Raw genomic sequence first — 26137 nt, 5'->3', positions numbered from 1 at the left:
TTCACACCTTCTTATACGTCTGATTTTCAACCCAAAGCGGATTGCATTCACACAAATGAGGTACTGCAAGACGTGGCCGGCCTCACAAAGCACACACACATCACGTATACCACACAAAATGTCTTTCAGAAATGTGCTCTGCATTACATATTAACAGCATTGTATCTACCAACATCCACCGTCCCAGTGCCAACTCTGCGAACTCATCGCTTAACCACGGCGGCGCGTGGTGGGAGCCTTCTTGGACGTGGCAGTCGAGGTAGCCGACGGCGCAGCGATGCCAGGGGCCGCGGCGATGGGGACCTTCTGCTTGCCTTTGGCCTTGGCGGAGGGCGCGTTCCAGTAGTACGCCATCTGCGAGGCGAGGACGGCGTTGAGCAGGAAGCCCGCGATGAAGTTGTACAGGATGAGCTTGTCGTCGACCTCCTGGAGGGTGGTGAAGATGCGGGAGAGGGAGCCGAGGAGGTAGTTGAAGACCTGGGGGAACGAATTTGATTAGCATTGTGCTTACTGCACAACAGACAAGAGAGAAGACTTACAGCAAAAGCGCTGAGCTGTCCGGTGCCGCCCTCAGACCAGATCGCAAGAATCTGGGGAACCTTGCTCGCGACGCTCAGCACGCCCGCGCCGGCCTGGAGGTATCCCAGCGTCTGCATATCAACCAGGCCTCCGGCGAAGAGCGCGCCCATCGCTACAGCCAGGGCCGTGACGAAGACGGCCGCCAGGCCCGCGCGGCCGGTGTAGTTGAGCACGAGGACGGTGATGATGACGTTCTGGCCCATGATGAGCGCCGTCTCGCCGTAGGTGCTGAAGGGGAACTGGTTGCGGTAGTTGTAGGCGAGGGAGACGAGGTAAGAGGCGGTCTCGAGGAGGTAGGAGAGCACGGAGATGCCCTCGCCGGATTGCGAGGAGGTGAGCTTGCGGATCTGCGGCAGCTTGACGATGCTGGAGACGCCGACGATGCCCAGGCCGATGCCCTTGGACAGGCCGAGCTTGATGCAGTCTACATCCTCGACATTGATGTCCAGGAGGAGGGACTTGTAGCAGTGCTCGCCGATGATGGAGACGCCGAGGTCGCGGATCGGGGTGGGGAGGTTGTGCGTTACGGGCTGGAGGGCGGAGCGGACGGCGTCCATCGTGAAGGTCGGGCTGGGCGGGTTTGTGCCGGCGTGGCGTGAATGTTATTTGGAAAAAGATTTGTTCGAGGATCGCGGGCGATTCCAAATTTTGCGCCGGAAGGTTTGCGCCGGGAAGATGCGGGCTGGTAGAGAGGTGGGAGACGAGCGAAGATTGTTGAGCTGACGTCCACACTGACACGACGCGTTGACGGAAGGGTTGAGGTCACTGATAAACCCTGAAAAAGACGTAAGGGGTGGCAGGCAATTGGACCAGTCGGAAATTTTTGCGGGGAGCTAAGGTCCTAGCTGAGAACGAAGAAAGACTGCATGAAATAAAAGCCAAGTCGGCCACCACACACAGCAAACATCCCTGCCGACGACCACCATCCCATTCCCGATACGTTGCCCCCGCGTACCACGTTAAACCTCCGAATTCAGCAATAGCTTGATATCGAAATGCCTTTGTCGAGTCGACTGCAAGGCCGCGTGATGTAAAGCAGAAATGCCAGATCCATCGCAACATAGCTGCCACAACTGACAACCCCGGGCTAGCCAGAAGTTTACTTCTTCACAGCCTTGGATTGCTTCTTCTCAAACGCAGCGATCAAGTGCTTGCAGTTCGCGAGGTTCTCTTCGGGCTCCATAGTGTTCTCATTGTTGGAGTAGCCCTTCCACTTCACCTCGTACTTCTTCTGCTTCTTGCCCTTGGCGGGCTCAACGCCAACGATGCGCTCGACCTCATATTCATCGTCTTCGGACTCAGCTCGCACAGCAGTGGGACGCTTCTTGGGTGTCTTCTTCACCTGGGCTACACCTCTCGTGTGAGAGCTTGAGACCTTCAAGTATTGTTAGCCGTGTCTCTGCATATTGCCATTTCGAGTGAATGAAAGGGAAATACCTTTTTGGTCGCGTCGGTGTTCTTGCCCGAAGATCGGAGAGACCGTTTTTCGTCTGTAGGGACACTTCGATTAGCTCGCAAGATCTTAAGGCGTGCTAAAATACGGTGTCTCTTACTCTGAATGCTGTCTCTGGTGGCCTTGCTGGACGTTGTAGCAGCCTGGGTCTTTGAGGGACGACCTGGACCACGGCGCTTCGGAGGGTTAGCCTCAGCAGCGGCGATGTTCTTCCGGGGGCGGCCGCGACGGGGGGTCTGAACGGGGACCTCTTGATCATTGACCGCGTCGTTACCCTCTACGCTCTCTTCCTCCCCGTCGGTCTCGCTCTCATTCTGTCTTTCAGTGTCGTCCTCAAACTCTTTCTGTCTCTTAGGGTCGTCCTCAGTCTCGTCGCTGTTAACAGCATGGCCGTCGACGTTCGGGTTCTTCGACTTCTTGGCGGCCTGTGCTCTAGAGATGAATGTAACACCGGCTTTCTGTGTGTCGTTGGCAGAGGCTTGCTCGAACTTGCGCTTGGCTTTTCCCGCTACCCGAGACGTGGCAGGCAATTCTGGAGTGCCAAGAGGAGTGCCATACTGAGAAGACGAACCTCCTTGAAAAGCTTCCACCTCGTCGAGACGCACTACAGAGTCCTCACGCTTGATCTTCATCGGAGCCAGGGCGGGGCGGCCACGCTTGCGCTTCGGAGCGGGAGCGGCATCGTCGGCATCAGAACTATTGTTTTTGATGCCTGGAATGATATCCGACGTGATCTGAGGGATGGTGTCATCCCCCATGTCGGCTTCCTGCTCGGCGCTGTCTTTCCATCAGTGCTCCGTCCAAAAATGGGGATGGGGTATCTGTTCTTACTGTTGCGCCGCCTCGGCGGCCAGCGCGGCGAGCTGTTCCTGGGTCATGGGCTCATCGCGTGCCTTAAACACCGTTTGCTTCGACATGTTGGCGATTATCGATGGGGTAAGGATGGTAGAAGTGGTAAGGCGTAGGAGCTGAGTAAGACAAGGCTATTGGGTTGATGCTCGTCGACGCCTCTGCGAGTCGCATTCTTACGAGTCGCGTTGAGGTGAGAGTGATCTTAGGAGAAGTTTGGTGGCAGGGTGGGGTGAGAGAAGTAAATCTGAATTGTGCCTGAGGTACTCGTGAAAAGAGGGAAGGAGCGGGTGGCAGGAGCGGGTGAAAGGTCGCGCCTGCTGTCAATAGAGAGACCGCCTAGGTTCTCAGTCGAGGGAAGTTCACAGCTAGCCAGCCGCTGACCAGGCCGTAAAAATTAGGAAAAGGGGGAAAAGGCACTGGGAAAATTTTGGAAACAGAATGCTTCACAACATAAGGAAATACAAAACAACTCTTTCTTTGATGCCGGCCGAAACAATGGAGGAACGGGCAAAGAAGATGGGAGGAGGTGACCAAGCTTCACCCTGCAGCCTTGTTGGGCGAAACATCACTGCTAGTAGCCTTTCGGACAACACAGTGTACGTAGGTATTTACTAGACAACAGAAGGTGCTGGTCGTATCAAAAGCGAGTAGTGCTTGGATCGAGCCAGCTTGACACCAGACCTCAAGCAGATGTGTCACACCGAATCTAGACCGACATGAAGCATGATTTGGCTGCCATGCGAATTTGCTGTCATGGCACTTTCCTGATGTTGGCTTTGTATCTCATCGTCCCGTGTTCCTTCTGCCATAACCCTATTAATCCAACTCTTCCACTCTGTTCTCTCCCAATTCATCAAAACGCCCTGATCTCACAGCTTGCTCCACTGGGTTCTGAATATCCACGATGCCTGTTCTTCTCAATCTGCTGGGCGTTAGTGTGGTGGACTGTATGCATGGGCGAGCAAACTTGCCTCTCAAACAACACAAAAAGCCTCTCGGCTTCTCTCTCTTTTTCTTCCTCTGTCATCTCAGGAACGTCGACGTCTTTCTCCTTGTCGATGAATTGACCCGTAATGGGGTTGACATGTCGCTGGCCATCTCCGCTGCTGAATGCCTCGGAAGCATTGGCGGGAATGGGGATGTTGTTCTGGAACAAGAAGCCGGACGCGAATCCGTAACCCACGTTTTCGACAAACTTGGACGCATCTTTGTCGGACATGTCGAAGAGCAGATGTGAGATGGCGTCTCGGAGTTGCGGGGTCATGGGGTTGGTAGAGTTACGCAGCAGTCTGGACGTCAGGGATGTACCACGGCCGAGAACCTCCTTTCTGTCCTCTTCAGTTGGGAGAAGAGTTGTGCGGATATACTTCTTCACTTCCTCAGGGGCACCATCGTGTACCCTCCGCAGGACGCCAACGAGGGGTGTCGTCAATTGCTCCAGCTCATTATCCGTGTACGCCTTCAATGACAGGTCCAACAGCTCGATCAGCCTCTCGGACACCTTCTTGGGCTCATTCTTTGGGTAGATGGACGACTGGGTGTCCTCGTCCTCAAGCTTCAAGTTGAGAAGCGCGTTGACTAGGGAGTTGAAAGGAGGGTCAAGCGGCTTCTTGGGAGAGATGTCCTGCTTCCACAACAAGGCTATGATATGAGGTATGCTGGCCGTGAACGCGGATGCTTCAGAGGAGCAAAAGTGAGACACGTTGAACAGCAAGCGCAGAATCTCATTCAACGCCATGTCTTCCATAGGGTCGACGGGTGACTTGTTCTGCCCCTTCGCAAGTAACTTTGCATGTTTGCCCAACTGCTCTACCACGGTCTCCGCGAGACCGTGCTTCTGGATGAGACCAAGGAGATCAATGTTCGTTTCGTAAGTCGTAAGGAAGATGACTCTGGAGGCGAGAAATTCATCATCAAAGCTGTCGCTCTTCAACTTCTTGCAAGCTTTATCCTCATAACCAAGATCAACGAACATCTGCCGGGTCTGGGGGTTCAGCAGCATCGCATTTGCAAGAACCCTCAATGCAGCTCTTGAGGTTGAGCTCGAGGGGCTATTGAAGGCATGCTTCGTGAGAATCTCAATACCCTGCGACGTGTCAGCTTTAGATGATAGTGCTGTGAATGAGAGGTCAAACCTCAGGAGTAAAGATGGGGCCGGCATCTCTAGGGTCCCGTCCATAGATCTTGAGCTCTTCCAGGGCGGCGTCTCGTTCTGCCAAAATCAGCCATATGAACTATGGAAAGAGTATGGTCAAATTACTCACGCTGCGGAAGCAGGCTGACGCTCTTTAGATCCTCGCCAAGCTTGTTCATCAAGCTGGTGACGGCCTCGAGCTTCGCTGGATGGCGGTCAATTATAGGCTCGTCAGACCAGGATGGGCCGCAGGAGCATACCATTGCCAGTCAAGTTGGCCTGCATGAGGATCGGTTGGGACATGGCGCGGCGCGGGGGACCGGTCCTGGGGCCGGTCTCGGTAGTGGATTTGGAGCCGAGAGTAGTATGAGAAGCACAGATGTTGGACGTAGTGGCAGGCGACGACGCTCGACGAGCCTTTCGATCCTTGACGTTTAGCATCCTCCTTAATATAGACACCATGATTTGGGGACAGGCCAGGCAATGGCGATGAAGACAAGGAACACACGGGATTACCTATGAGATGGAAAGATGAAAGATTTGGGTCTTTCTGGCGCTCGGCGGGAGACGATTGTACGGTCGTACAACTGGACGGGTAGGTGTGTATGTGGTTGTGGCTCTTGACGTCGATTCAAGTGGCTTGATATTCTAGGCCCCCCAATGGCCCGAAGCTAGGTTCGATGCAGCGTTGAGATTCGATTTAAAGGGAAGCTCCGGCAGCGACGCTCCGAGCAGACGTTTTCAGGCGATTAAGCCTAGCTTTTGGGGAAGATCAGTTTGGTGCAGTCAGGTATTTCAATTGAAGCTCAGCTGAAGTGACGGATAATCATCCAGTGACAAAGGGGGATGAGCCGGCCCAGACCACGAGACCTGACACTGGACAGCTCCTACGCTTCCGATCCACTGTTGTTACACAGAGCAGGACGTGGGGACGCGACAGTGGCTGCATTGCGCCAGGCGTTGACGTGAGCAACTTGACAGGCCGCCCCGGCTGCAGCGCCCGGACTGCTTCTTACCCCGGGCGGCTTCAGGGGGTAGATGGTGAGGTGGGTCTGCTCTATCACCAGCCGCAGTGGCACGGGTGGCTCAAGGATGAGCTAAGCAGAACAGTTAGCTAAGCAGAAGGCCATTCAACGCTTCAGTTGCTACAGCATTTTCACTGGCCATGCGAATCCCAGAAACGCACCCTGCGGTTTCCACTCATTCCAGTGCCCCACTTGGTCCGCCGGTCGCCGCCCAACCCCCAGGCAACGAGACAACGAGTTGACCAGGGTTCACGTCAAGCACGGGCCACATCTTTAAGTGGTTTTCGCGCCCAGCTCGCGTTTTTACGTGCATCGCGGAACTGTTGGACGTGTCTAGCACCGTCAAGCGCCCCAGCCAATTATCCAGCCCATCCACTTTGAGAGATCGCGGAACGGACGTCGTGCCGCGAAAAGTGCTCCAGGTCCGCTCTCCATACCTAATCTTTCCGTACCCGTCCACGGCTTCGCTCCAGCCTCCTGGTCGTCTCCTCCTCATCGTCAATCTCCATACGCTCGTTGTCGTTGGAATCCCCTCTCTCTGCTTGCCATTCCTTGCTGCACGGGTCGATTTTGCACGTTAGTTCTCTCTGCATTTGGTGTGCTTATTCGTCCGTTACTCCTTTTCTCTCTGCTGGCAGGAGTCCGACGTACACATGCGCCAGCCGAGATAGAGACCAAGACAGAGACAGCTGGTGTCCGGCGCCCCATCACTCCTCCGTCATCATGGGATCTGTCGAAGTTGTATCGAGCCGACTCGAGTCGTTACCTCCTCGTCCGCCAACACCACCGCGCGAGACCAACCAAGCTATCGATGCTGCTGCCACGAAGCATCTTCTCGTCATCCCCCCCTCCTCCGATCCTCGACCTATGCACACGCCGCCGAATGTGTACTCACCTCTCTCCGGTGCCGACTCTACGAATCCGAGCATACGCAGAGCTAGGAAACGCGTGGGCTTCTCGGCCAAGGCACAATACAACGAGGCACCCATCTATCCCGACGCCAAATCTTTGCCGAGGCCGTCGCCGCTCTCCGCGCCGTCCTCGACGCAACCGAAGCCAGTCAAGGGCATCCTTAAGCAGACTTCTTCTCCGAGTCCACTGAACTCCAGCAACCAGTCCGACACGCTGGCGACACCAGCAAACATCGCAGACATGTTGGAGTCGACAGTCAAGCAGCTTGCGGGTGCTGACAGGGACTCGAAGCGGGATGCGTATACCACACTCGTCATGACGCTCAAGACGTCAAACAACCTCCCGGATCGGATTGCGCTGCAGGGCAAGATGGGCCTCTTCGTCCAATTCATTCAACGGGATATTACATCAAAGAATCCTACAACCAACGGAATCGACGTTCCTCTCACCAACAACGCACTTTCCCTATTGGCGACGTTCCTTCATTTCCCCGCTATTGCCTCAACGATACCCAACGATTTCGGTGTTTTCTTTATGGACCACAGCATCCGATCCTTCGAGGACTCGTCGACACCAAAGGATGTTGCTCGACACCTGATGCACTGTGTCGCTACCCAGGACTTTTCGTCGAAAGTCATGACCTCCGATCGCGTCCGCCGCCTGGTCGCCGCCCTCCGCAAGATCGAACAGCACTTGCAGGGAAAGAGTATTGTCATGTCCCGAATCATGATATATAGGAGGTTGATGCAGCAAACCAAGCAGCTGATGGCAGCCCACTCCGATTGGCTCAACGATCTTTTGTCAGACATGTTAAGCACTATCAAAGACTTGCGAAATGCGGCGATATCCCTCGGTTTCGAGGCCGTTTACATGTTCGGCAAGGAGAAGTTGCTGTCGCGGAAGGTCATGGAGCTCTTTGATGCGTCCATTGAAGAGATGAAGTACGCAGAGCACTACCACCGACGACTGTTCGCCATGGCCAAGGAAAAGGAAGACAGAACCATGACTGCATCCGTCCCTAAGATCTGGAGTGTCATCATGCTCTTCATGCGCTGTCCGCTCGACCGTTGGCAGTACTTCAACCAGTGGCTGCAGCTCATCCAGATGTGCTTCAACAACAACGACCACCCACAGACCAAGCAGGAGGCGAACCATGCCTGGAACCGATTCGTTTGGTCTATGCATACTGAGGGCCAGTCTTTTGTGAAGCTTCTTCCAACATTATACCAACCTCTTGGCAGTCAGATCAAGTCAAAATACACCAGCAAACACATCCGCGAGGTTGTTTTTGGCAGCATCTGCAACCTTCTTTACTACACCTTCAGGCCTGGCACAAGCACAGCACTCCTCGATAACTACTGGGACGCCGCCGTGAAGCCGATTACAGAACTCCCCAAGGTATCCGCACGGAATCCCGACATCGTCGATGAGCACCTGCGGCAAATGACCCTGGTGTTGATGGGCCTCTTCGATTCATCCACGCACCGAATCTGGAGGGAAGATCGTATTAAGGAAACGACTCTCGCCCGACCTGAGGAGCTTCCATCTATCGACCCCAAGTGGCTTCGACGCAACGCAGCCAGTGTTTTTCAGGTCATGGACCCCATCATGGACAGGCATTTTCTCGAGCTCGGGGACAAGAAGAGCCAAGTAAATCGGTTATGGCGCACCCTAGTGGGAGCTGTCGCATCCGCCTGCTCGAAAGAGATCAAGGTCTCCGTTGACACCACCGCTTTCCTCTCCCAGATGTGCGGCCTTCTGCTGAAACACTGGGAGACTGGTTTGGGCGAGATGAAAGAGCCTGACTCAGAAACGGCGGTGCGATTCTTGGACAGTGCGCGGGAGCTCATTACAATAGCAGTTGAAGCTTTGGGTCTGCTGCCCTTCACCGAGAAGATGATCTCGCTAGGACGCACGCAAACCTTTACGCCTGTCTCGACGCCTTCTCACAAGCCCGGCAAGACCTCTGGAGACACCAGAACGCCCCTCCACCATCTGTTCGGCTTGGTCACGCGGCTTCCTCCTGGTATTCCCGATAACGAGGACTTTGTCAACTTTTTCCGCGCCGTCTTCACGCCGTTCTTTGCGAACAAATCACCAAAGGCCCGTTCTGACCTTGCCCAGGAAATGCTTTCCATTCCTCCCAGTTGGTCACCCACAGATGCACAAGTACCCTATGCGCCATGGGTGTTTGCCTCCGATTGCCTTGTTGCCACTCTCAACATGTCTCAGAATAGTGCCCAGACTAACAGCTCAACTGGCGAGCCGATTCTTGGTCCCGAGTACCGTGCAGTAGTTCGGCTCCTTGAGCGCGGATGGAAGGAGGCACCGAATTTGCCTTGGCAACACTGGTCCACTCTCTACTCCCTGTTGTCTAACAGATCCAGCGAGGAAGCTGGCGAAGCTGGTCGGGCCCTAGGAACAATCGAACCACTTGCAAAGGTCATTCGGGAAAGCCTTCCCACAGAACGTGCCGCGACGATTTCCTCAAAGACGATTGTAGCTACAACGGAGTTGCTGTCTGCTGCCAATCATCCGCTTGACAGACAAGCTCTTGAAGCAGCTCGGCGAAGATTATGGGGTACGGCTGTTACCGGCCCCAGATCTTTATCCTTCGACCCTTACGACTACTTGTACAAGTTGACCGGTGAATTGTTGGAGCGTCTGTACGAGAATGGCGAGAATGGAAGTCTCGATGAAAAAGTTGCCAGTTTCCTGAGAGAAACAGCCGGCTTTTTGTCCCGCTGCAACTCAGAGCTTGTTCCAAAGGCCGTGGCCAACTTGGAGAGTGGTCTTACCATGTGGATTCGGGATTCGCAGGGCATTATCAAGACTCGGCAGAGCCCTGCATCATCGGAAGCAGTAAGTACCCATTCTGATGGAATAAAGAATACTCCCCTAACCACGCGTAGGTCAAGTTGCTCTGGGATACCATCGCAAAGATCATCTTGTCAGGCGACAAGCCGGAAGAAATCCACTTGGATATGTACGAGGAATTGTTTTGCGCCGCCTTCGAAAGCAAGCATCGACACATTGTCAACTCGATCTCGGAGACATGGAATCGTCTGTACGAAAACGCAGAGAACATTCAGTACCCCGAGCACCTCAAGGCTGTACTGCTTTCTGTACAGCCCATGGTCGACATTGTTTTGCCAGGTCTTGAAGTCGCTAGCATCGCGTCTACTGGGCAGAACCGGTCGTTCGTTGAGTCTCAGGACGACATCGAAATGCTGAGTGTCGAATCGACGCGTTCGTCACGCAAGAAGCTCCGGTCTATGTCCAACCAGTCTTCTCCACTCAGCTCGATACAGCGTTCATCTGCGAAGCTCAAGGCCCAAAAGGTCTCTAAAAGAACGCGTGGCAAGGCCCGTACTCCTACAGCTCGCTTGAGGCACGACGATTCACAAATACAATTTGCGCCAATCGAGATGTCGCCTTTGAATCCCAACACAGATGTGGAATCGCAAGTTCTCACGGAGCGACAGAAGGAAATCTGGGAAAGACAGAAGGACACTTCAGCAATGTTCCCTGAGATGCGCTCCAGCCCTGCTCCTCAATCTAAGGAGAATGAACCTCCTAAGCTTGACGCCGCTCCAGCGAAGGGCCCCGAGACTCCCAAGGATGTCACGCCAAAGCGAAGCCAGCGCTACGAAGAGTTCGTCAGCTCAACCCCAACCCCTAGACGAGGCCAAGCCATTGCTATTGCCGAACAAGACCACGATCAGGACATGACAGACCCGCCATCTTCGCCACCTGAACCCCGTCCTTTCCCTCTACTCTCCCAGATCAAGTCGCGATCTAGCAGTCGCAGTGAACTGGAGGACTGGCAATTCAGCTCTTCTCCTGTTTCTGGCTCGCCTCCTGTGGAGGCTGCAGCCTCGACGGAGGAGCCTACCAAGCTTGAGCTGTCGAAGAACGTCGCGCCTCAGCAGGAATCGAGATCAACCAGTCCTGACTTGGGCTCCGCCGTTGACGACTCATTCCAGATGATACCCTCCAGCGTTGCTGAACCCGAACTCCCTCCGTCTGCCTTTGAGACAGCGCCGGAGGCCCATGAATCCGAGGACATCACTACCGAGTCTGCGCTGGCAAACGAGGCCGAAGACACTCCGTCTACTCCTAAGAACACCCGGACGGTCGACATGGACGAGCCAAGGTCGGGCGGCGAGGTGTTTGTTGATGCTCCTTCCAGCCCTGCGCCCAACGTTCTGACTCGCTCTGCCTTGCGCAACGCTGCTAACAACCGGTCTTTTGAAATGAGTGACGGCGACGAAAATAGCATGTTGAGACTTGTGGTGGAACTCGACCGTAGGCGGTGCGACCTCCCGATCAACGACTACCCTGCAGTGTCACCTCCCCGAGCTGACAGGACACCCAGGAGCACGAAGAACCAGAAGACACCTGTGCTGGACTGCATCACTGTTGGCGGCGAGGACGACTCAGACGAGGAAGAGGCCGAAGACGATGAGCCGGCGGAGCTTGCTCTGTCCCAGGTGGAGACCCGATCCAGGAAAAGCAAATCCCTTTCGCAAGAAGCACTCGCCACTCCGGCCGATTCAACCACGGCTTCATCCCCCGACAAGTCTGGAAAGAAGAAGCGCAAGAGGGGCTCATCGAAGTACGACACCCGCCGCAAGAAGCGCCGCTCCGTCGATAACGCCAATGAAGTTGTCTCGTCGTCTCAGCCCGAACCGGAAGTTTCGCAGACTGAGACTTCGCAAATGATGTCTCCCCTTCTTGGATCATCCTCTCAGGACGTCCAGCCCGGTCCACACGACACACCCTCGCGTCGGTCCACTGGATCTCGCAGCGATGACTACGAAGCCGAACTCCAATCCCAGGTTGTCGCCGAGCAACAGGAGGCAAGCTTCCGCGAAAGCCAATCTCAGGAGTCGCCGACGGAGCTGCACCCCACCCCGAGCGCCGCCTTCGAAGACTCCATGGAGGTCGACATTCCTGAACAACTTCCCGCGTCTACCCCGGCTCACGTCGGACTTCCTTCAGAATCTCTTTCCCCACAACCTACATCCCCGGGCATGGAAGAGACCCCCGCGGAGCCCGCCGAGAAGCCCGTCAAGGACGTCAACATGCTCGCCTCACTCAGCAGCGTCCTCGCCAACCTCCGCTCCGCGTCCCTGTCGCGCGACGAGGTTTACAAGATGGAGGATATGCTCATGGACATCAAGCGCGAGCTCTTCGCCGCCGAGGCTCGCGGACGAGCTTGAAGTCCACAAACACCACTGCCCCCATCAAATACCACTGTCTATTGTTATCGTTGTCCTTTTCTATTTTCCCATCAACGTCCCCGCGGGGATATGTCAATATTCCTGACACACACAAACCACAACCACACCAACATTATTCATCACGAACTGTTCTTGCATTACCGGCGCAGATCTTTTGGGTTCATCGGCCTTGGAGACGGAGGAGAGACTCAGGGTAGCTGCAACGTATTCTTTTCTTGATTGTACGAAAAAGAAGAATTTTGGTTCTCTTTTTGGAGGAGACCCAAAAACCAGCCATGGCACGAGGGAGGGAGGGGTGGAGGAAGGGCAAGCAAGGTTCCATTCGTCGTCATTATTATGTATTCCAGGAAAATTGTCGCGAAGCATGCATCTGAGGTGTTGATGAACCCCACCCATCACCCAGAATAATGAAAATCAAATATAATTCAATCATGACCCGGACCGGTTTGTCTCATTTGTGAATTGATTTGTCTGTGAAAGAAAAGCTTCTTTGATGGCGTGGGCCGTTTCAATCGTGATTGTATTTCAAAGGGTAGTAGTTAAATCTCCGGGCCCTGCTTTGCCCGTACACCGCCCTCACCTGCTTGGGTTCATGATACCGTTTGTTTGCTTCCTGTCCTCCTCGCGCAACACACAACTCGCAAACACACAAACGTAGATTGGCCGTCTAAATAGCCCCCCTCTAACTTTGGCATTTCCTAGATTTGGTTTGTCCCCGAGACATTTCGAAAGAGATACGTTTGTGAGCCTCTTGTCCCTCTGGCCGTCTGTCCCAGCAAACACCGACTGCCAGCCACGACCCCCCTCGTCAGATTACAGACCTGAACAACTGCGCCTGCCTTCACAGAGCAGTGATGACCTGGGCGCCCTCGAAGGCATCGTTGGGCTCCAGCTTCTGCCAGCCCTTGACGGCGCCGGGCTCGACGCACAGCATGTTCTTGTAGCCGTCCTTGGGGGCGAAGTCGGCGATGCCCTCGGCCTTTTCGATCCAGGGGTTCCAGACGACGACGTTGTCGAGGTTGTCGCGGACGACGGAGTAGACGGGCTCGCCGGCCTCGACGACGGTGACGGGGGCCTTGGGGCCGGCGGGGGGCGTGTAGATGCGGTCTGTCTCGGAGGTGATTGTGATGTCGCCGGACTGGGTCTTTGCGGCGCCGGCGTCGACCTTGTCGGTGTACGGGGCGTTGTCGAGGCCTTGGACTGAAATTTTTGTGATGTCCTGGTGGTCAAGGAGTTAGTATGCGGTGAATATAGCCGGGGCAAAAAGGGAACGTACGTTTACTCGGAGGTAGGTGTGCAGCAGAACCTGGCAGTCAAACGCCTCCTCGCCCTCGTTCGTGATGACAATTGACGTCGAGAGAGACTCGCGGTCGAGGGTGACGCTGTAGATGGCGCCGAACTTGTACCCCCACTTGGCCTTGGTCTCGTCGTCGAGGTTGGCCGAGGACAGGCCGAAGTCGAGCTTCACGGAGGAGTTGTCACTTCCCTCGCTGGTGGACTTGCCGAGGAACTCCCAGCGGGAGGAGCGGGCGAAGCCGTGCTGGGAGAGCTTGGCGGTGGGCGGGTGGGCGTCGGAAGGGGGGCCGAAGACGGGGAAGACGAGGGGGATGCCGCCGCGGACAGGCTTCGTGCCGTCGAAGACGGTGTTCTCGGAGAGCCAGAGGCGGTCGCGGCCGGAGGCGGACCTCCAGGAGAGGACGGTGGCGCCGTGGAGGAGGACGGAGACGGATTCGCCGGTGGGGAGGGTGGCGGTTACGCGGGTGTTTGAGTGGGTGATGTTGACGGTCGCTTGGGGCGGCAGGCCGGGTGTGGTTGCCAGGGCGGCGGGCTTGTTGGGCCGGTCGACCATTTTTGCTGGATGTTGGGCTGTTGTTTATGGAGGTATGTGTTTTCGAGCTTTGTGAGGTTTGGAGGTGGTATGCCGGGTGGGCTGTATTGGGACTATGTGTCGCGCGCGGGGTATGGCGGAGCTCTCAGTTGGAGGAGGTGGGATGGGGGGGAGGAGTGAAGGCGCTTTTGGCTGCGCCGGGCGGTCTAGGGAGATTTGGATGGAGTAATCGTGTGTCTGGCACGAAGATCGGGGTGGGTGAGAGGTTGTAGACGGACGAAAGATTGCAACTTTGGCAGGTCGAAGAGGTGGGATGTAGCAGTCGGACGGAGATGGTGGGCGGTGGGTATGTAAGCAATCTTTCTCGCAGCAGCAGTAGCAGCAGCGGCAGCAGCACAGCAGAAGCTTCGACGGGGAGTGAGGTCAGGTTCAATCGGCGGTCTTTGTTCCTTGCTGGGAAAGAAATGGCGGGGTAAAGTGACATTGGGCCGTACAATGTTTGGAGGGGGAGGGCCTAAGCTTAGGCCGCGGGCTTAGCGTTGGAGGTCGCGGAAGCCAGGGCAGCTTCAGCTTTTCTCAGGCACCTTGGGCAGCGGCCGGCAGGCACACCCCTCGCGGAGATACAACTGGGCCACGTAGCACTCCACCGTCGCAATGCGGAAAGGTACTTTGCATCCGAGTCTCCCGGGCTACCTGGCTAGGAGGCTGCCTAGGAACAATAACGTCAGACACGGAGGCGAGCAATCAGGAGCTCGGGGGGTTTAGTTTTAAGGTAGACCCAAGCTGCGACCGCGCCGCCGCATCAAGCACTGAGGTGCTGCCCGGTATGATAGGCACTTGATGGTGCCACAACAGCTGCAGCTGTGGTTATTGCCCGGCTCGTGATCGAGGACAGTTACAGGGAAGTTTTCGCCTACACAGTCTCTTTTTTACCCCCTTTGACTGACTTTCTGTCGCTCTGCTAAGCGTCTTGCATCCAAGCTTCTTCACGGGGCCGCCCACCGCCGAATTCCCACTCTGCTTCCGCCTGTCACTCTGAAACAAGCTTCATCCTCAACCACCTCCCGAACGACTCACCCCTGTTTGATCAGTCTTGGGGACAGCCCAGCAACACCCACCCCTCGGTAAGGTCAGGTAGGTTACGGGATAAGGCAGCCCACCTATCCAGGGGCTCTGTTTTGTGGCGAGCTTGTTTCCTTTCCTGGGTTCGGTTCGCAAAGAACTGCTTCCGAGCGGAACAGCTGTCTTTACTTGCTGCGTATAGATGCGTGGTTCTTCGGAGAACAGACTCTTCGAAAAGAACGCATGCAGGGGAGTTCTCGTTGACCCTGCAAAAGCTTGAGGCTGCTCGGGACGTTGTTGCAAGCCACGAGGCCGCCGGTGGACAAAGCCGCAACGGTGCCGGACCCGTCGGGGAAGGTGTCCCCACTTTCCCGGACGACATACCGCTTTCGTTCTCGCCGTCATGGACGACTTCAATAACCACGCGTGTTCCTGGGCTGATTGACAAAGAGACATACTTTTACTGGGTTTCTCCCTGTTCCTCTTTGGAGAATCACAACTGCGTTGCGAAGCGAGACCGATCGACGCTTCTATGGCATTCTCAGTGTCGTATTCACACTGATCGACCCGTTGTGGGAAGTCAAGCATGCCGCGTTGTTCACTGGCGTCGAACGCTCGCCGTCTGATGATGCGTTGCAAGATCAATACCGTATTTTACTCCTAGCTCATCGATGAGATAGTCTTGCAACCGCAGTGATCCTTGAAGATCTGTTTTCTAGAGGTTGTGATTGCCTGGCGAGGATATGAGGTGATGATCGGTGAGATGCCGGCCCGAGTTAACGATCGGAACTTCGGCTGTATTCGATCAACAGGAACATGAACTCAAACAGTCACGATAGATTGAGTTTCTAGGTTTCAGCATGTTCTTGTCGGTTTCAATCAACAGCGTCCATACCTCTTCAGACGTGCCTCAAAATCAACATGCCAACCCGGCAACAGCACGATTCATGCCCAAATAACCAGATGAACGCATAACACACTTTTTTCTTTTTAAAAATAAATATAATATTACAGAAGATACCCCCGTTTTTACGCCTTGTCCATCCGGAAACCAATGCTATCCCGATCGTCCCTCACAACACGGCCCCACTCCAGCAGCAGCCGGAAGAGGTAAATCTCCATGTCCTCCCTCCGAATCGCCTGCTCCGCCCACCGCTTCCCCTGCGTGGCGATCCACTCGCCGTCCTCCCACCGCGACTCCGTCTCGATGGTCCGCCCGTTGACCTTGCCCTTGCCGTTGAGCCCGACAAAGTACGCGAGCGTGCTGTGCAGCGCGTGGTACCGCAGGTCGATCGGCACGAAGTGCAGCCACGGGATCAGCCGCTCCGAGTACCACTCCCCAAACACCGACGTCAGGAAAGGCACGCTGCCGGCGGAGCGGATGGTGCGCAGAAAGTCCCGCGGCGGCGCCGAGTCCTCGTCGAGTAGGAACACGTAGCGATGCTCCAAGGGGTCCACGTCCGCCGGTACCTGCCCCAGCTCGGCGTGGGCGACGTCGCACGCCGGGCCCTGGCAGTCGTACTCGGCGATGCCGACGTTGAAGGGCAGAATGCCGTTGGCCTCGGCGGCGCGGACGGCCTCGTAAGCGAAGTAGTTCTTCTGCGCGGGCGCGACGAGCAGCATCGTCACCTCGTCCACGACCGTGGCGTTGTTGACAAGGTGCACAAGCCGGTTCTTGTGGCTGCCGCGGAGTGCCTCGTCGCTGATGGGCCGGTCGCCGATCGCGCCGCGCCAGTAGAGCGCGTCCTTGCGCTGGCGGAACGGCTTGTTGAGGTCGGCGGCCTCGTCCTCCGGCGGCACGAGGGGGATGAGGATGTCGTTGAAGCCGTCGGCCTTGGACCTGCCGAAGACGGGTATGAGTTCCTGAATCGGGTCGATCTTCGGGGCGGAGAGGTGAAAGCTGTGCAGGCGCGTGATATCTTGCTGGTCGCAGAGGGCCTTGGACTCGGCCCAGCTGAAGATGAACTGGTCTTCGGAGTGAAACTTGACGCAGTCGGAGCAGAAGTCGCGGATGTTCCAGTGGAGGCCTGAGCGGCCGGGGCTGTCGGCGGGACAAACCGAGGCCTCCAGTTCGCGGAAGGCTTTGGTGGAGGCGTATGCCATTGCATTTGACTGCGGTGCGGCGGGCGGCAGACCCAATTGGGGTTCTGCGGGTTGGTTTTGGGCGGGTGGTTGGATCTCCTGCTTCGGCTCCTCCTGCTTGGGAGGATTTTCTTGTTTCTGGCCCTCGGGCGCAGCATCTGGCTTCGGAGGCTCGGGAGGTGGCCCTCCAGCAGACTCCTCGGATCGTGAGGATAGCAACTTGAACTTCTTCGATGAGTTCCTACCAGCCTTGGTGTACCTGATCAAATCTGTCCATGGAGTCAGGACTCTCGGTTGATCAGCCAGGTTAATCGGTATTTTCATATCCGACAGATGCTCAACAAATCCGTGAATCATGTCAATCATCGCGTCGAGCATCTTCTTGTTCTCGTCGTCCCACATGTAGTTATGGATTGCTTTCTTGTCTTGGATCGTGACCACGGCCATCCGAGGCTCCTTCGGGATCCTCTCGTCGTACGCCTTGCGGATCGTCTCAGGCTTCATGCCCCAGAACGGAAGGATATCGCTCTCCATCTGCTCAAAGTGATCGATGATGACGGATTTGCGTTCCTTGGCGAACTCGTACCACTTGTCAAAGTTGGGCGGCGGGAGACGCCCGTAGTGTCTCTCCTGGTAGACTTCGGCGGCGATGCGGAGGCTGTCACTGGTCGAGGCTTGGCGCAGCCATCTGTCGCCGTTGACTCTGGCGTTGTAGATTTCCCTCTCGAGGGGATGGCCCTTGACTGTATCCGACTTGAGGGCACCATACAGGGTCATGGCCAAGAGGAAGAACGGCAGCACGACAACGATGACGACCCTCCGAACAAAGAGGACGGACCTAATGTTGGCGGTGTACAAGAGGGACCCGAAGCCCGTGGCGATGAAGTACAGCGGGAGGATGGCGGCGAACTTGGAGTGAATCTGCCATTGACCGATGCGCGTGACGTTTTGGTAGGCTGCTGACATTCCTGATATGAAGGTGATAACGCTGGCCGGGACGGAAGGACTGGTCTCGCAGACGAGGATGGCGAGCGAGCCGATCAACGCGGTGAAGGTGAAGCTGTCGATGAAAATGTCGAAGAAGTACAGCGAGTCGAGACCCCTGATGGACGTGGGGTATCCCTCATCGGTGGAGATGAAAGGAGAGGCGAGAATCTGGAAGACTTTGATGAAGACACCAGTCAGGGCCTGGATCACGCCGAGGGTTCTCAGCCTCAGCTTCGTTGTCTTTGTCCACGAGAGGATCCGGTGGAGGATGATGGCGATGGCGGCATCCAAGAACAATCCCAGCAATTGGAGGGCAAGTGTCAGGACCCGGCTGTCCAGGAGAGTCGAGCAGAAGAACGTCGAAGGAGGCTCTTGGTCGACGGCGAGAAATGTTCCGTAGCCGAGAATCAGAGCGCTCAGAAGCATAGTGACATGAGCACCATTAAGCCATCTCTTGACGTCTTCCCAGGCACTGTCCCATGGCTCGAGAGGGCGCTCTGGAGGTGGCAGTGGTCTTCGGCAGTAGTAGATGTCGTAAAACACTAATAGCGTGCACAGAAGAGACTGTTACACGGTCAGTTTTGTCCCTCGACACAAATTTGGTCAACGTACTTGGACTCCCGGCGTGGAGCACTGCAACTGCGCCGTTACCTGATGAAAAACCTCCAACCTCAGGAAGACCATGAAGACCAACAAGGGCACATAGTACCGCCTCGGTCTGGCGGGGACAGAGGCCTCAAACGTGCCCTTCAGCGCCGTCTCATCTGCCCAAATGTCAGTCTCATCCGCACCCTCATTTTAAGATTCCCCTTTTTCAAACTCACCAAACCTGCCATCAGCACCCGGTAGCCATTTCGCCAAGTAACTCAAGCCCCACGTCAAGCCGCCGGATATCAAAAATATCAGAACGGAAGACAACCTCGGCCATTCTGCGAGCACACGTCAGCGTCCTGTGAAACTTTGTGGCGCGAAACACTTCTTACCAACCAGAGAATGTCTTTCAAAATTATACGAAATCCATAGAAACGATACAACAGCACTATCACCCAACGTTAGTCAATTCTTGATGTTCCACAATAATAAGCCAGACCAAAAATAAAGACTTCAACGTCGTTGCTCGGGCCCTTTTTGTAAATTGCTTACCAAAGCGCCGTGAGATGCACATGCGCATCGCGTGCCATCACCGCGAAAAGGAGATGGTGGGAACAGCGTTCAAGCCTCCACAGCAGCTGCCATCAAACGAGAAATGGCGAGTTGAAAACAAACAAACAAGTCAATTGGAAACAAGGTGAGCTTGCCGAGAAGCCCGAACACTCCGCCGGATTTTCATTCAAAGACGAACTTTACGGATGGAACACGGAGCGAACACTGTCCAGAGGCCAGGAACGGGCTGACCTGGGCCGATCCAGGGGGTGGCCCGGGTCCCCCAGCGGGCAGGATCTGTAATTACATAAGCCCAGTTCAACGGCACAGCACGCCCGAGGTGGAGGGATGTGAAGAAAACCCCTTTAAACGACGCGTGCCCACCCTGGCTCCGCCACCCCTGGACCGCGTCAAGCTTCCTTCCGTTCCTTTCTGCCTGGAGCATACGAGACAGCAGCTGGCGGATTGGGACGTTACGGTTTGGGATACCCACTTCCAAAGGACCGTCCTCCGTATTCCCCGTCCCTCCCGCGCTCGGCATCGACGGCGATCTTCGTGGGCTGACATCACACCCATCTTCTCCCACCACAAAGACCAATTCTTAACTTTTACTGCTGCTCATCACTCGACATCTCCACCAATGGCGCAGATATGTCCGGCCTCAATGACTCCCCCATAGTAAAACGCCTCGCCGTACCGGCAGTATGCCTCCTCATCGCCTTCCTCGCCTACTCTTCCCAGATCCTCTTCTACGTCGCCGACGACTCCCTCCCGCCCGGCCGGCTGTCCAAGACCGAAACCTACATCTTCAACACGTTGCTGCTATGTCTGTGGTACACCTACTACAAGGCATGCACCGTCGACCCCGGCCGGTACACCTTTCCCGACGAGGTCATCGAGGTCCCGGAGCCAGATGAATACGGCCTCCTCCGCCGCTGGTGCAGAAAGTGCTCCGCGCCCAAACCACCGCGGGCGCACCACTGCCGCTCATGCCGCCGCTGCGTGCCCAGGATGGACCACCACGTGAGCCCATTCTTCCCTCTCTGCTAGCCATTCTAACATCGTCCCCCTCGGCAGTGCCCCTGGACCTCGAACTGCGTCTCGATGCGAACCTTCCCGCACTTCCTCCGCTTCCTCCTCTACACCAACCTCTCCCTCTGGACCCTCGCCCGCCACCTGTACCTCCGCTTCGCCGACCTCTGGGCCCACCGCGCCCTGCCCTCCTACCTCGGCCCCTCCCTCCCCGTCCTCGTCCACCTCACCCTCCTCTCCCTCGTCACCTTCTTCACCTCCCTCGCCCTCTTCATTCTCTTCTTCTCCACCCTGCGCGGCTGGGTCCTCAACGAGACCATGATCGAGGGCTGGGAGCTCGACCGCCACACCGCCCTCTGCGAGCGCACCTCCAAGAACGGCAGCGGCGACTTCTGGTCCGTCACCGGCCCCGACGGCAAGAAGCTCCGCCTCGAAAAGGTCGAGTTCCCCTACGACGTCGGCATCTTCGACAACCTCGCCCAGACGATGGGCACGCGCAACGTGCTGCTGTGGTTCTTCCCCTTTGCGGGGAACCCCGAGATCAGCAAGAGCGGGACGGGGTGCGGGTGGGAGTGGCCCGAGAACGGGATCAACAGGACGGAGGGCATGTGGCCGCCGCCGGACCCGGATAAGATGCGCAGGGGCCAGGGCGGCTGGCCCGGAGCGGCGAGGGGCGCGGAGGGCGTGCGGGTGCCGCGGTACGCGAGTAAAGAGGAGGAATTGGAGGCGTTCAAGTCACGGCAGGAGGCGGACAGGAAGAGGTGGGCGGGGGAGAGGTCGAGGCTCATGGCGGAGCTGGAGGAAGCGAATTACGAACTCGTCTCAGAGGAGTCTGACGACGGGTATGAGCAAGGGGCTGACGGCGAGCCGGGGTGGACGAATACCGATGGCGAGAGGCTGCAAGACTTTGGGGTGGACGAGGATGAAGACATGACGGATGACGACGACGTCCCTCTCGCCGAGATCCTGCGTCGGAGGAAGGTCCTGCAAAAGGACGGAGAAGAATAGACAAATACGACAACATCACAAAGATAAAAAAGAAAAAATGAACCCCGGATTTTAGTAGAGAAATCTTTTCTTGGGATAGTTCCCCAGGTTTCTATACTAATCCTCGCCTCAAACCAACACAATGGGGAGGGGCATCCAAAGGAAGGGCTCGCACATGCCATTGAATCCCCTAGACTCCAAATTCTACCAGACAAAAAAAGGTCGGCACACAAGACGCAGGACTGCAAATCCTCCCTTCCGCCCATAGGGTTGCCCTGATCCTGTATGCAGAAAGAAACTCGAGAGAAAAAAACAAGGAATTTGAAAAAAAGGGCAAAGGTTTGGGTTTTTGTGTGACCATGAACCGCTTTAGCCACTCTAGACGCATTTCCACGGTCTTCTTTTTTTCCATCCCTCCATCAAGTGCCAAAAGAGTAGCTAGCAATCGTGTCGTGCAATCATGAAGCATCAATCCAGGGTGGGGTCCAGATCTATAACAAGAACCCGACGACGGTACCGTCCCTGACAGTCCACGCACAGAGAAACAGCGGCAGCTCGATTACCAGTCATCGTCCTCGTCCTTCGCCATCGCGTTCTTTCTCGCGAGCAAGGCGTCCGCCAAGCTGTTGCCCAGGCTGGGCGTGGGGGTGTTGCTGCGGCTGTCGGAGCCGTTGGATCCGTTCAAGCTAAGACCGGAGTCGCGGGCGGGAGTAGGAGCAGGCTTGCGGCCGGCAGCGGGACGCTTGACGGGAGGTTGAGGGGGGGTAGGCTTGCCACGGGCAGCCCCGCCGTTGGGGGGAGGAGGAGGCGGGCGAGGGGCCACGACCGGAGCGGGAGCTTGCTCCTCGACGTAAGCAGCGGGCACCCAGGCTTGACCTCCGGTGTGCTTGGCGAGCCACCAGCCTAGGGAAGTTAGTTTCTTACGCAGTGACGAAATGGGCGGGTGGGCTTACCGTTGTTCTCCTTCTGGACAATCTCAATAAGATCGCCAGCGCGGATCGTGAGCTCGTTCTCTCGCTGGCCTGCGAAGTCGTAGAGGACCTTGGCCATAATCCTGCCGGGCGCGGGAGGCGCAGCGGGGGGAGGCGGAGGGGGCATTCTGGTTGCGGCAGTCGGCTTGGTGTGTGTGGGAATAGCTGCAGAGGCGGCTTGTTGTTGACGGCCAAAGGGTCCTGTCTTGGCTGAGCTGACAGAACTGTTGGAGCTGTTGGAGACAACTGAGCTGGCAGCAGCAGGAATCTGAGGAGTAATGGAGGGTCCCTTCTTCGCTGAAGAGGCACCTGGGCGGGGCTGGGGCCGGCTGCCAGTAGTGCGAGATGGTCTGCCATTGGGACCACCAGGCTTGATGAGCTTGCCGCGCGTGATGGGCTTAGGAGGGACTGGCTTGCCCTTCGGTGTCGGCTTGGAGACAGAGGAAGGGGGCTCGCCAGGCTGGGTGTGTACAGCTCCACTCTTGTAGTAGTCGACAGGTTGCTGAGAGTCTTTGAGGACCTTCACAGTCTGCATCTTGCCGGGCTTCTTTGCGTACTCGATTACTTCACCAATCTTCAAGCTAAAGCCACCAGGCATGACCTGTTGCATCTGCGTGAACATCTCGGTCTTCAGTACACAGTTCAACAAAGGATCAGCCTCTTGTGGCGATCCCACGCCTAGGGAGAACCAATCGTCGCGAGCGGTCGAAGTACCAATGAACTTAATGGCACCCAACGGCATTGAGCGCTCCACAGAGATCTGCGGCTGGTGGTTGACCAGCATCTGCGCGACGATGTAGAACTTGCTGTTTGTGACCACCAGGATTCGGGGACTAGGCTTGCTGGATCTGCCGAACTTGGCCTCAAGGATCTCTCCGCGGCAAGAGAAGACAGCTCTCTCGTTGCTGCCGATGCCAATCGCGTTTCTGATCTGAGAACCAGGACCAGCTGCTGCGTTGATGCCAAGGTAGTCTCCCAAGAATCTGCGAGAGCCAAGCAAACTGTATCTGCGTCTCTCTTTCCGGTTCTGGAGGACTCTGTGGCCCTGATCACGCAGCTGCAAGAACTCGGCGCCGGTTCTCTTCTTACGCCAGAACCGTTGAATACGAGTGGCAGACTCTGCACGGTAGGCCAGGTAGGCACGCCACATGCGCTGAATACGGGTGGCCATGTTGTGCCAGTATCGGTCTCTCATGTGCTCGAGAGCAAAAAGGGTCTCTGGTGACTTGATGAAGGCCTTGGTGGTACCCATCTGCCACTCCTCCTTGGGGATACTTGTGTCCTTGAGAATCTGCTGGACCGCCTGCTGGTATGATCCTTGCCATGTGTACTCACCAGCGTAGGAGGTGGCAGGCGACAGCAGGAAGAAGCGGTCGACGAACTTCTCGAATGTCTGTCTGTATGCGAAACCGGCGCGGCGAATGCGAACGTTCTCCTGGAGACCGAGGTACTTGATCTGATGCAGGACATTGGGCACGTTGTACTCGGAGTACGACTTGTTCTCGTTGGGCTTGATGGTTCGGATGTATGAAGGCTGGCACTTCATCAAGGTCTCGACGAGAGCGTTCGCCGAGGCTCTGATTCTATCACCGGCGGAGGGCGGCTGCTTTCGGTTGTCTTGATCGACTTGGTGAGGGAACAAAGTGTGAACGAATTTGTTGCCGCTGGTGCCGAAGAGGTTGAGCAGACCCTTGAGCAGAAGATCCTTGTTCTTGTCCGTGATTCCATCGACCGTGTAGGCGACATCACCGGCGTAGTGCTTGATGATGAAGCTGCCTTGGCGAGGGGTCAAGTGAGGGTTGGACATACCGTTGATGCTCTGCATAAAAGTGCGGTCAGAAGCAGCGGGGTCGGCGTGGGCGGTCTTGGTCGCATCCTTCATGGCGGACAAGATACCGGGAGGCCGGACCGCCTCGATGAGGTCGCACACGATCTTGTTGTCGAAGTACTTGATAGGTGTCCACTGAATCTGTTCGCGTGCGTACTCGTCTTGCTCAGCCTTGAGGGTCAACTGAATGAAAATCTGCTGCAGCTTCTCGTTCACGTAGTTGATGCAGAGCTGCTCGAAACTGTTCTTCTCGAAAATCTCGAAGCCGTAGATATCGAGGATACCAATGTTGTTGATCGTTGCCTCCTTCGCCTTCAGAGACTTGTTGACGCGCTCGACAATCCAGTCAAAGAGGTTGTTGTAGATTGCCTTAGACAGAGCATCTCGGGTCGCGACGGCCTGGGAAACGTTCGTGGGGGATTCGATGACCTCGCCATTTCGCGGAGTGAGGATACGGATCGTGATGGCCTTGATCAGCTGGTCCGGGGTGACCTCCAACAGGTAGGCCAAGAAGTCTACGACCGACTGGTCGCTAACCGCGGCGTAACCGTCCTGACCCTCGTGGAATTGAATGTTGCCAGCCCACAGGATGGCAGCCAGCATGCGGTGTATCTCGTCCTGCTCAGCCTGAGAGAGACCGATAATCTTCATGGCCTGGAGGGTATCGTTGTATTCGGCCAAGTCGTCGATTCCGTCAACCTCGAGACACTTCGATCTGCTAGTGTAAACGTATGTCTCGGGCGTTTGAATGCCGAATTGTTGGCGGTAGTTCTGGGAGGCGCCCTTGGTGAACTGGTAGAAGATGTGGAAGTTTCGCTCGTTGGTGATCTGGCCGACGACTCTCGACTTCTCAAGGAGGTAGTTTGTGATGTCGGCACCGACGGGCTCGCCCTGCGCATTGAAGTGAATCTGCAGATACTTGCCGAAACGGGACGAGTTGTTATTCCTCAGGGTCTTTGCGTTTCCAAAAGACTCCAGCAAAGGATTGGTTGCCAGCACCATGTCCTTGACCTTCTTGATGTCGCCCGATTCTCCTCCCGACACGTTGGCGATGTACTGCATGATGCGCTTGGCAGCCTCGGTCTTGCCAGCACCCGACTCTCCAGAAATGATGACACACTGGTTGTCCTGGTAGGCCTTCATGTTGTAGTACGCGGATTCGGCGATAGCGAACACGTGCGGGGGCATCTCGAGACGGTTCTTGCCCTTGTAGCTGTCGAGGACCTGGTCGGTGTAGATACCCAGATCCCGGAAGGGATTAACGGAGACCAAGACATGGCCAATGTAGGTGTAGATTTCGGCGCCCTCGAATCGCTTCTTGAGGTTCTCGTTGATAGCTTCGTTGGACACCTTACTGAGCAACGTAAGATCCGAAACGCCAATCTCCTTCTTCTTGGTGACCTCGTAGGTGGCCTTCTTGGGCTTGCCGCCGCCGCCCGCCGCACCGGAGGGGCCGGCCGGGCCTGTCCTCGCGGACTTGTCCTTGGGACGTCGTGAGATACCCTAGAGATGACACGGGCGTTGGTCAGTTTCTGTGGCTTCTGGCAGTCGGGAGGCGGTGGGGGATTCGGGGTCGCCAGTCGGAGGTGGGAATAGGGTGCGGGCGGGGCATGAAGCAAGCGTCTCACCATGCTGGGCAGTTCTCAATGAGGGAATGCCGGTATCTCTGTGTAGTTGCGCGCAGGCAAACAAGACGGTGAGGATATATTGCGCTTGGTAGGATGAAAGAGCGAAAAAGTTGCTTTTTTGCTGAGTGAGAGACTGGAAGGAAGGCGCACCAGAAAGTGACGTTGCGGTGCGGTGCGGACGGAGGGATTACGCAGGTGCAGTGTGGCTGGTTCTTGCCCGAGATCCAAATCCAAACGTTGACCAACAGACGGTCTGCTGGCTGGCTCGGCGCAGTGGTCCCGGTCGGTCGGTGGTGCTGGCTGCTGGTGCCTGACGACACTGGTATTACGCCCAGCCTGCCCGTTCCCAGCGCCCACGTCCTTGCCTTAGTTGGTACCTTAGGGGGAA

General features: G+C 56.2%; 8 protein-coding genes across 8 annotated transcripts; 2 read left to right on the top strand and 6 right to left on the bottom strand.

Moving 5' to 3' along the window:
• Positions 1-210: 210 nt before the first annotated feature.
• Positions 211-1136, bottom strand: COL26b_008604 (uncharacterized protein; the record flags this gene model as incomplete). The annotated part of the gene is made up of 2 exons (XM_053181358.1): positions 211-477; positions 540-1136. The coding sequence occupies 2 exons, from the start codon at positions 1134-1136 to the stop codon at positions 211-213; spliced, it is 864 nt and encodes a 287-aa protein (XP_053034752.1).
• Positions 1137-1678: 542 nt separating this feature from the next.
• On the bottom strand, positions 1679-2949 carry COL26b_008603 (uncharacterized protein; the record flags this gene model as incomplete). The annotated part of the gene is made up of 4 exons (XM_053181357.1): positions 1679-1954; positions 2017-2069; positions 2133-2809; positions 2864-2949. The coding sequence occupies 4 exons, from the start codon at positions 2947-2949 to the stop codon at positions 1679-1681; spliced, it is 1092 nt and encodes a 363-aa protein (XP_053034751.1).
• Positions 2950-3737: 788 nt separating this feature from the next.
• COL26b_008602 (uncharacterized protein) lies at positions 3738-5480 on the bottom strand (the record flags this gene model as incomplete). The annotated part of the gene is made up of 4 exons (XM_053181356.1): positions 3738-4970; positions 5020-5096; positions 5149-5223; positions 5279-5480. The coding sequence occupies 4 exons, from the start codon at positions 5478-5480 to the stop codon at positions 3738-3740; spliced, it is 1587 nt and encodes a 528-aa protein (XP_053034750.1).
• A 1286-nt stretch (positions 5481-6766) lies between these two features.
• Positions 6767-12180, top strand: COL26b_008601 (uncharacterized protein; the record flags this gene model as incomplete). The annotated part of the gene is made up of 2 exons (XM_053181355.1): positions 6767-9817; positions 9868-12180. 2 exons carry the CDS (start codon positions 6767-6769, stop codon positions 12178-12180), a joined length of 5364 nt encoding a protein of 1787 aa, XP_053034749.1.
• An 862-nt stretch (positions 12181-13042) lies between these two features.
• COL26b_008600 (uncharacterized protein) lies at positions 13043-14050 on the bottom strand (the record flags this gene model as incomplete). The annotated part of the gene is made up of 2 exons (XM_053181354.1): positions 13043-13420; positions 13478-14050. 2 exons carry the CDS (start codon positions 14048-14050, stop codon positions 13043-13045), a joined length of 951 nt encoding a protein of 316 aa, XP_053034748.1.
• A 2070-nt stretch (positions 14051-16120) lies between these two features.
• COL26b_008599 (uncharacterized protein) lies at positions 16121-18844 on the bottom strand (the record flags this gene model as incomplete). Its single annotated transcript, XM_053181353.1, has 2 exons — positions 16121-18724; positions 18773-18844. The coding sequence occupies 2 exons, from the start codon at positions 18842-18844 to the stop codon at positions 16121-16123; spliced, it is 2676 nt and encodes an 891-aa protein (XP_053034747.1).
• Positions 18845-19954: 1110 nt separating this feature from the next.
• Positions 19955-21343, top strand: COL26b_008598 (uncharacterized protein; the record flags this gene model as incomplete). The annotated part of the gene is made up of 2 exons (XM_053181352.1): positions 19955-20326; positions 20381-21343. 2 exons carry the CDS (start codon positions 19955-19957, stop codon positions 21341-21343), a joined length of 1335 nt encoding a protein of 444 aa, XP_053034746.1.
• A 538-nt stretch (positions 21344-21881) lies between these two features.
• On the bottom strand, positions 21882-25752 carry MYO1 (class II myosin; the record flags this gene model as incomplete). The annotated part of the gene is made up of 3 exons (XM_053181351.1): positions 21882-22225; positions 22276-25624; positions 25750-25752. 3 exons carry the CDS (start codon positions 25750-25752, stop codon positions 21882-21884), a joined length of 3696 nt encoding a protein of 1231 aa, XP_053034745.1.
• Positions 25753-26137: the final 385 nt, after the last annotated feature.

The sequence above is a fragment of the Colletotrichum chrysophilum genome (assembly GCF_026319265.1).
Source record: "Colletotrichum chrysophilum strain AFK26 chromosome Unknown scaffold_76, whole genome shotgun sequence".
NCBI classification, from domain to species: Eukaryota; Fungi; Ascomycota; class Sordariomycetes; order Glomerellales; family Glomerellaceae; genus Colletotrichum; species Colletotrichum chrysophilum.
Note: the sequence above shows the minus strand (reverse complement) of the source record. Positions and strands in the feature narration are given on the sequence as shown.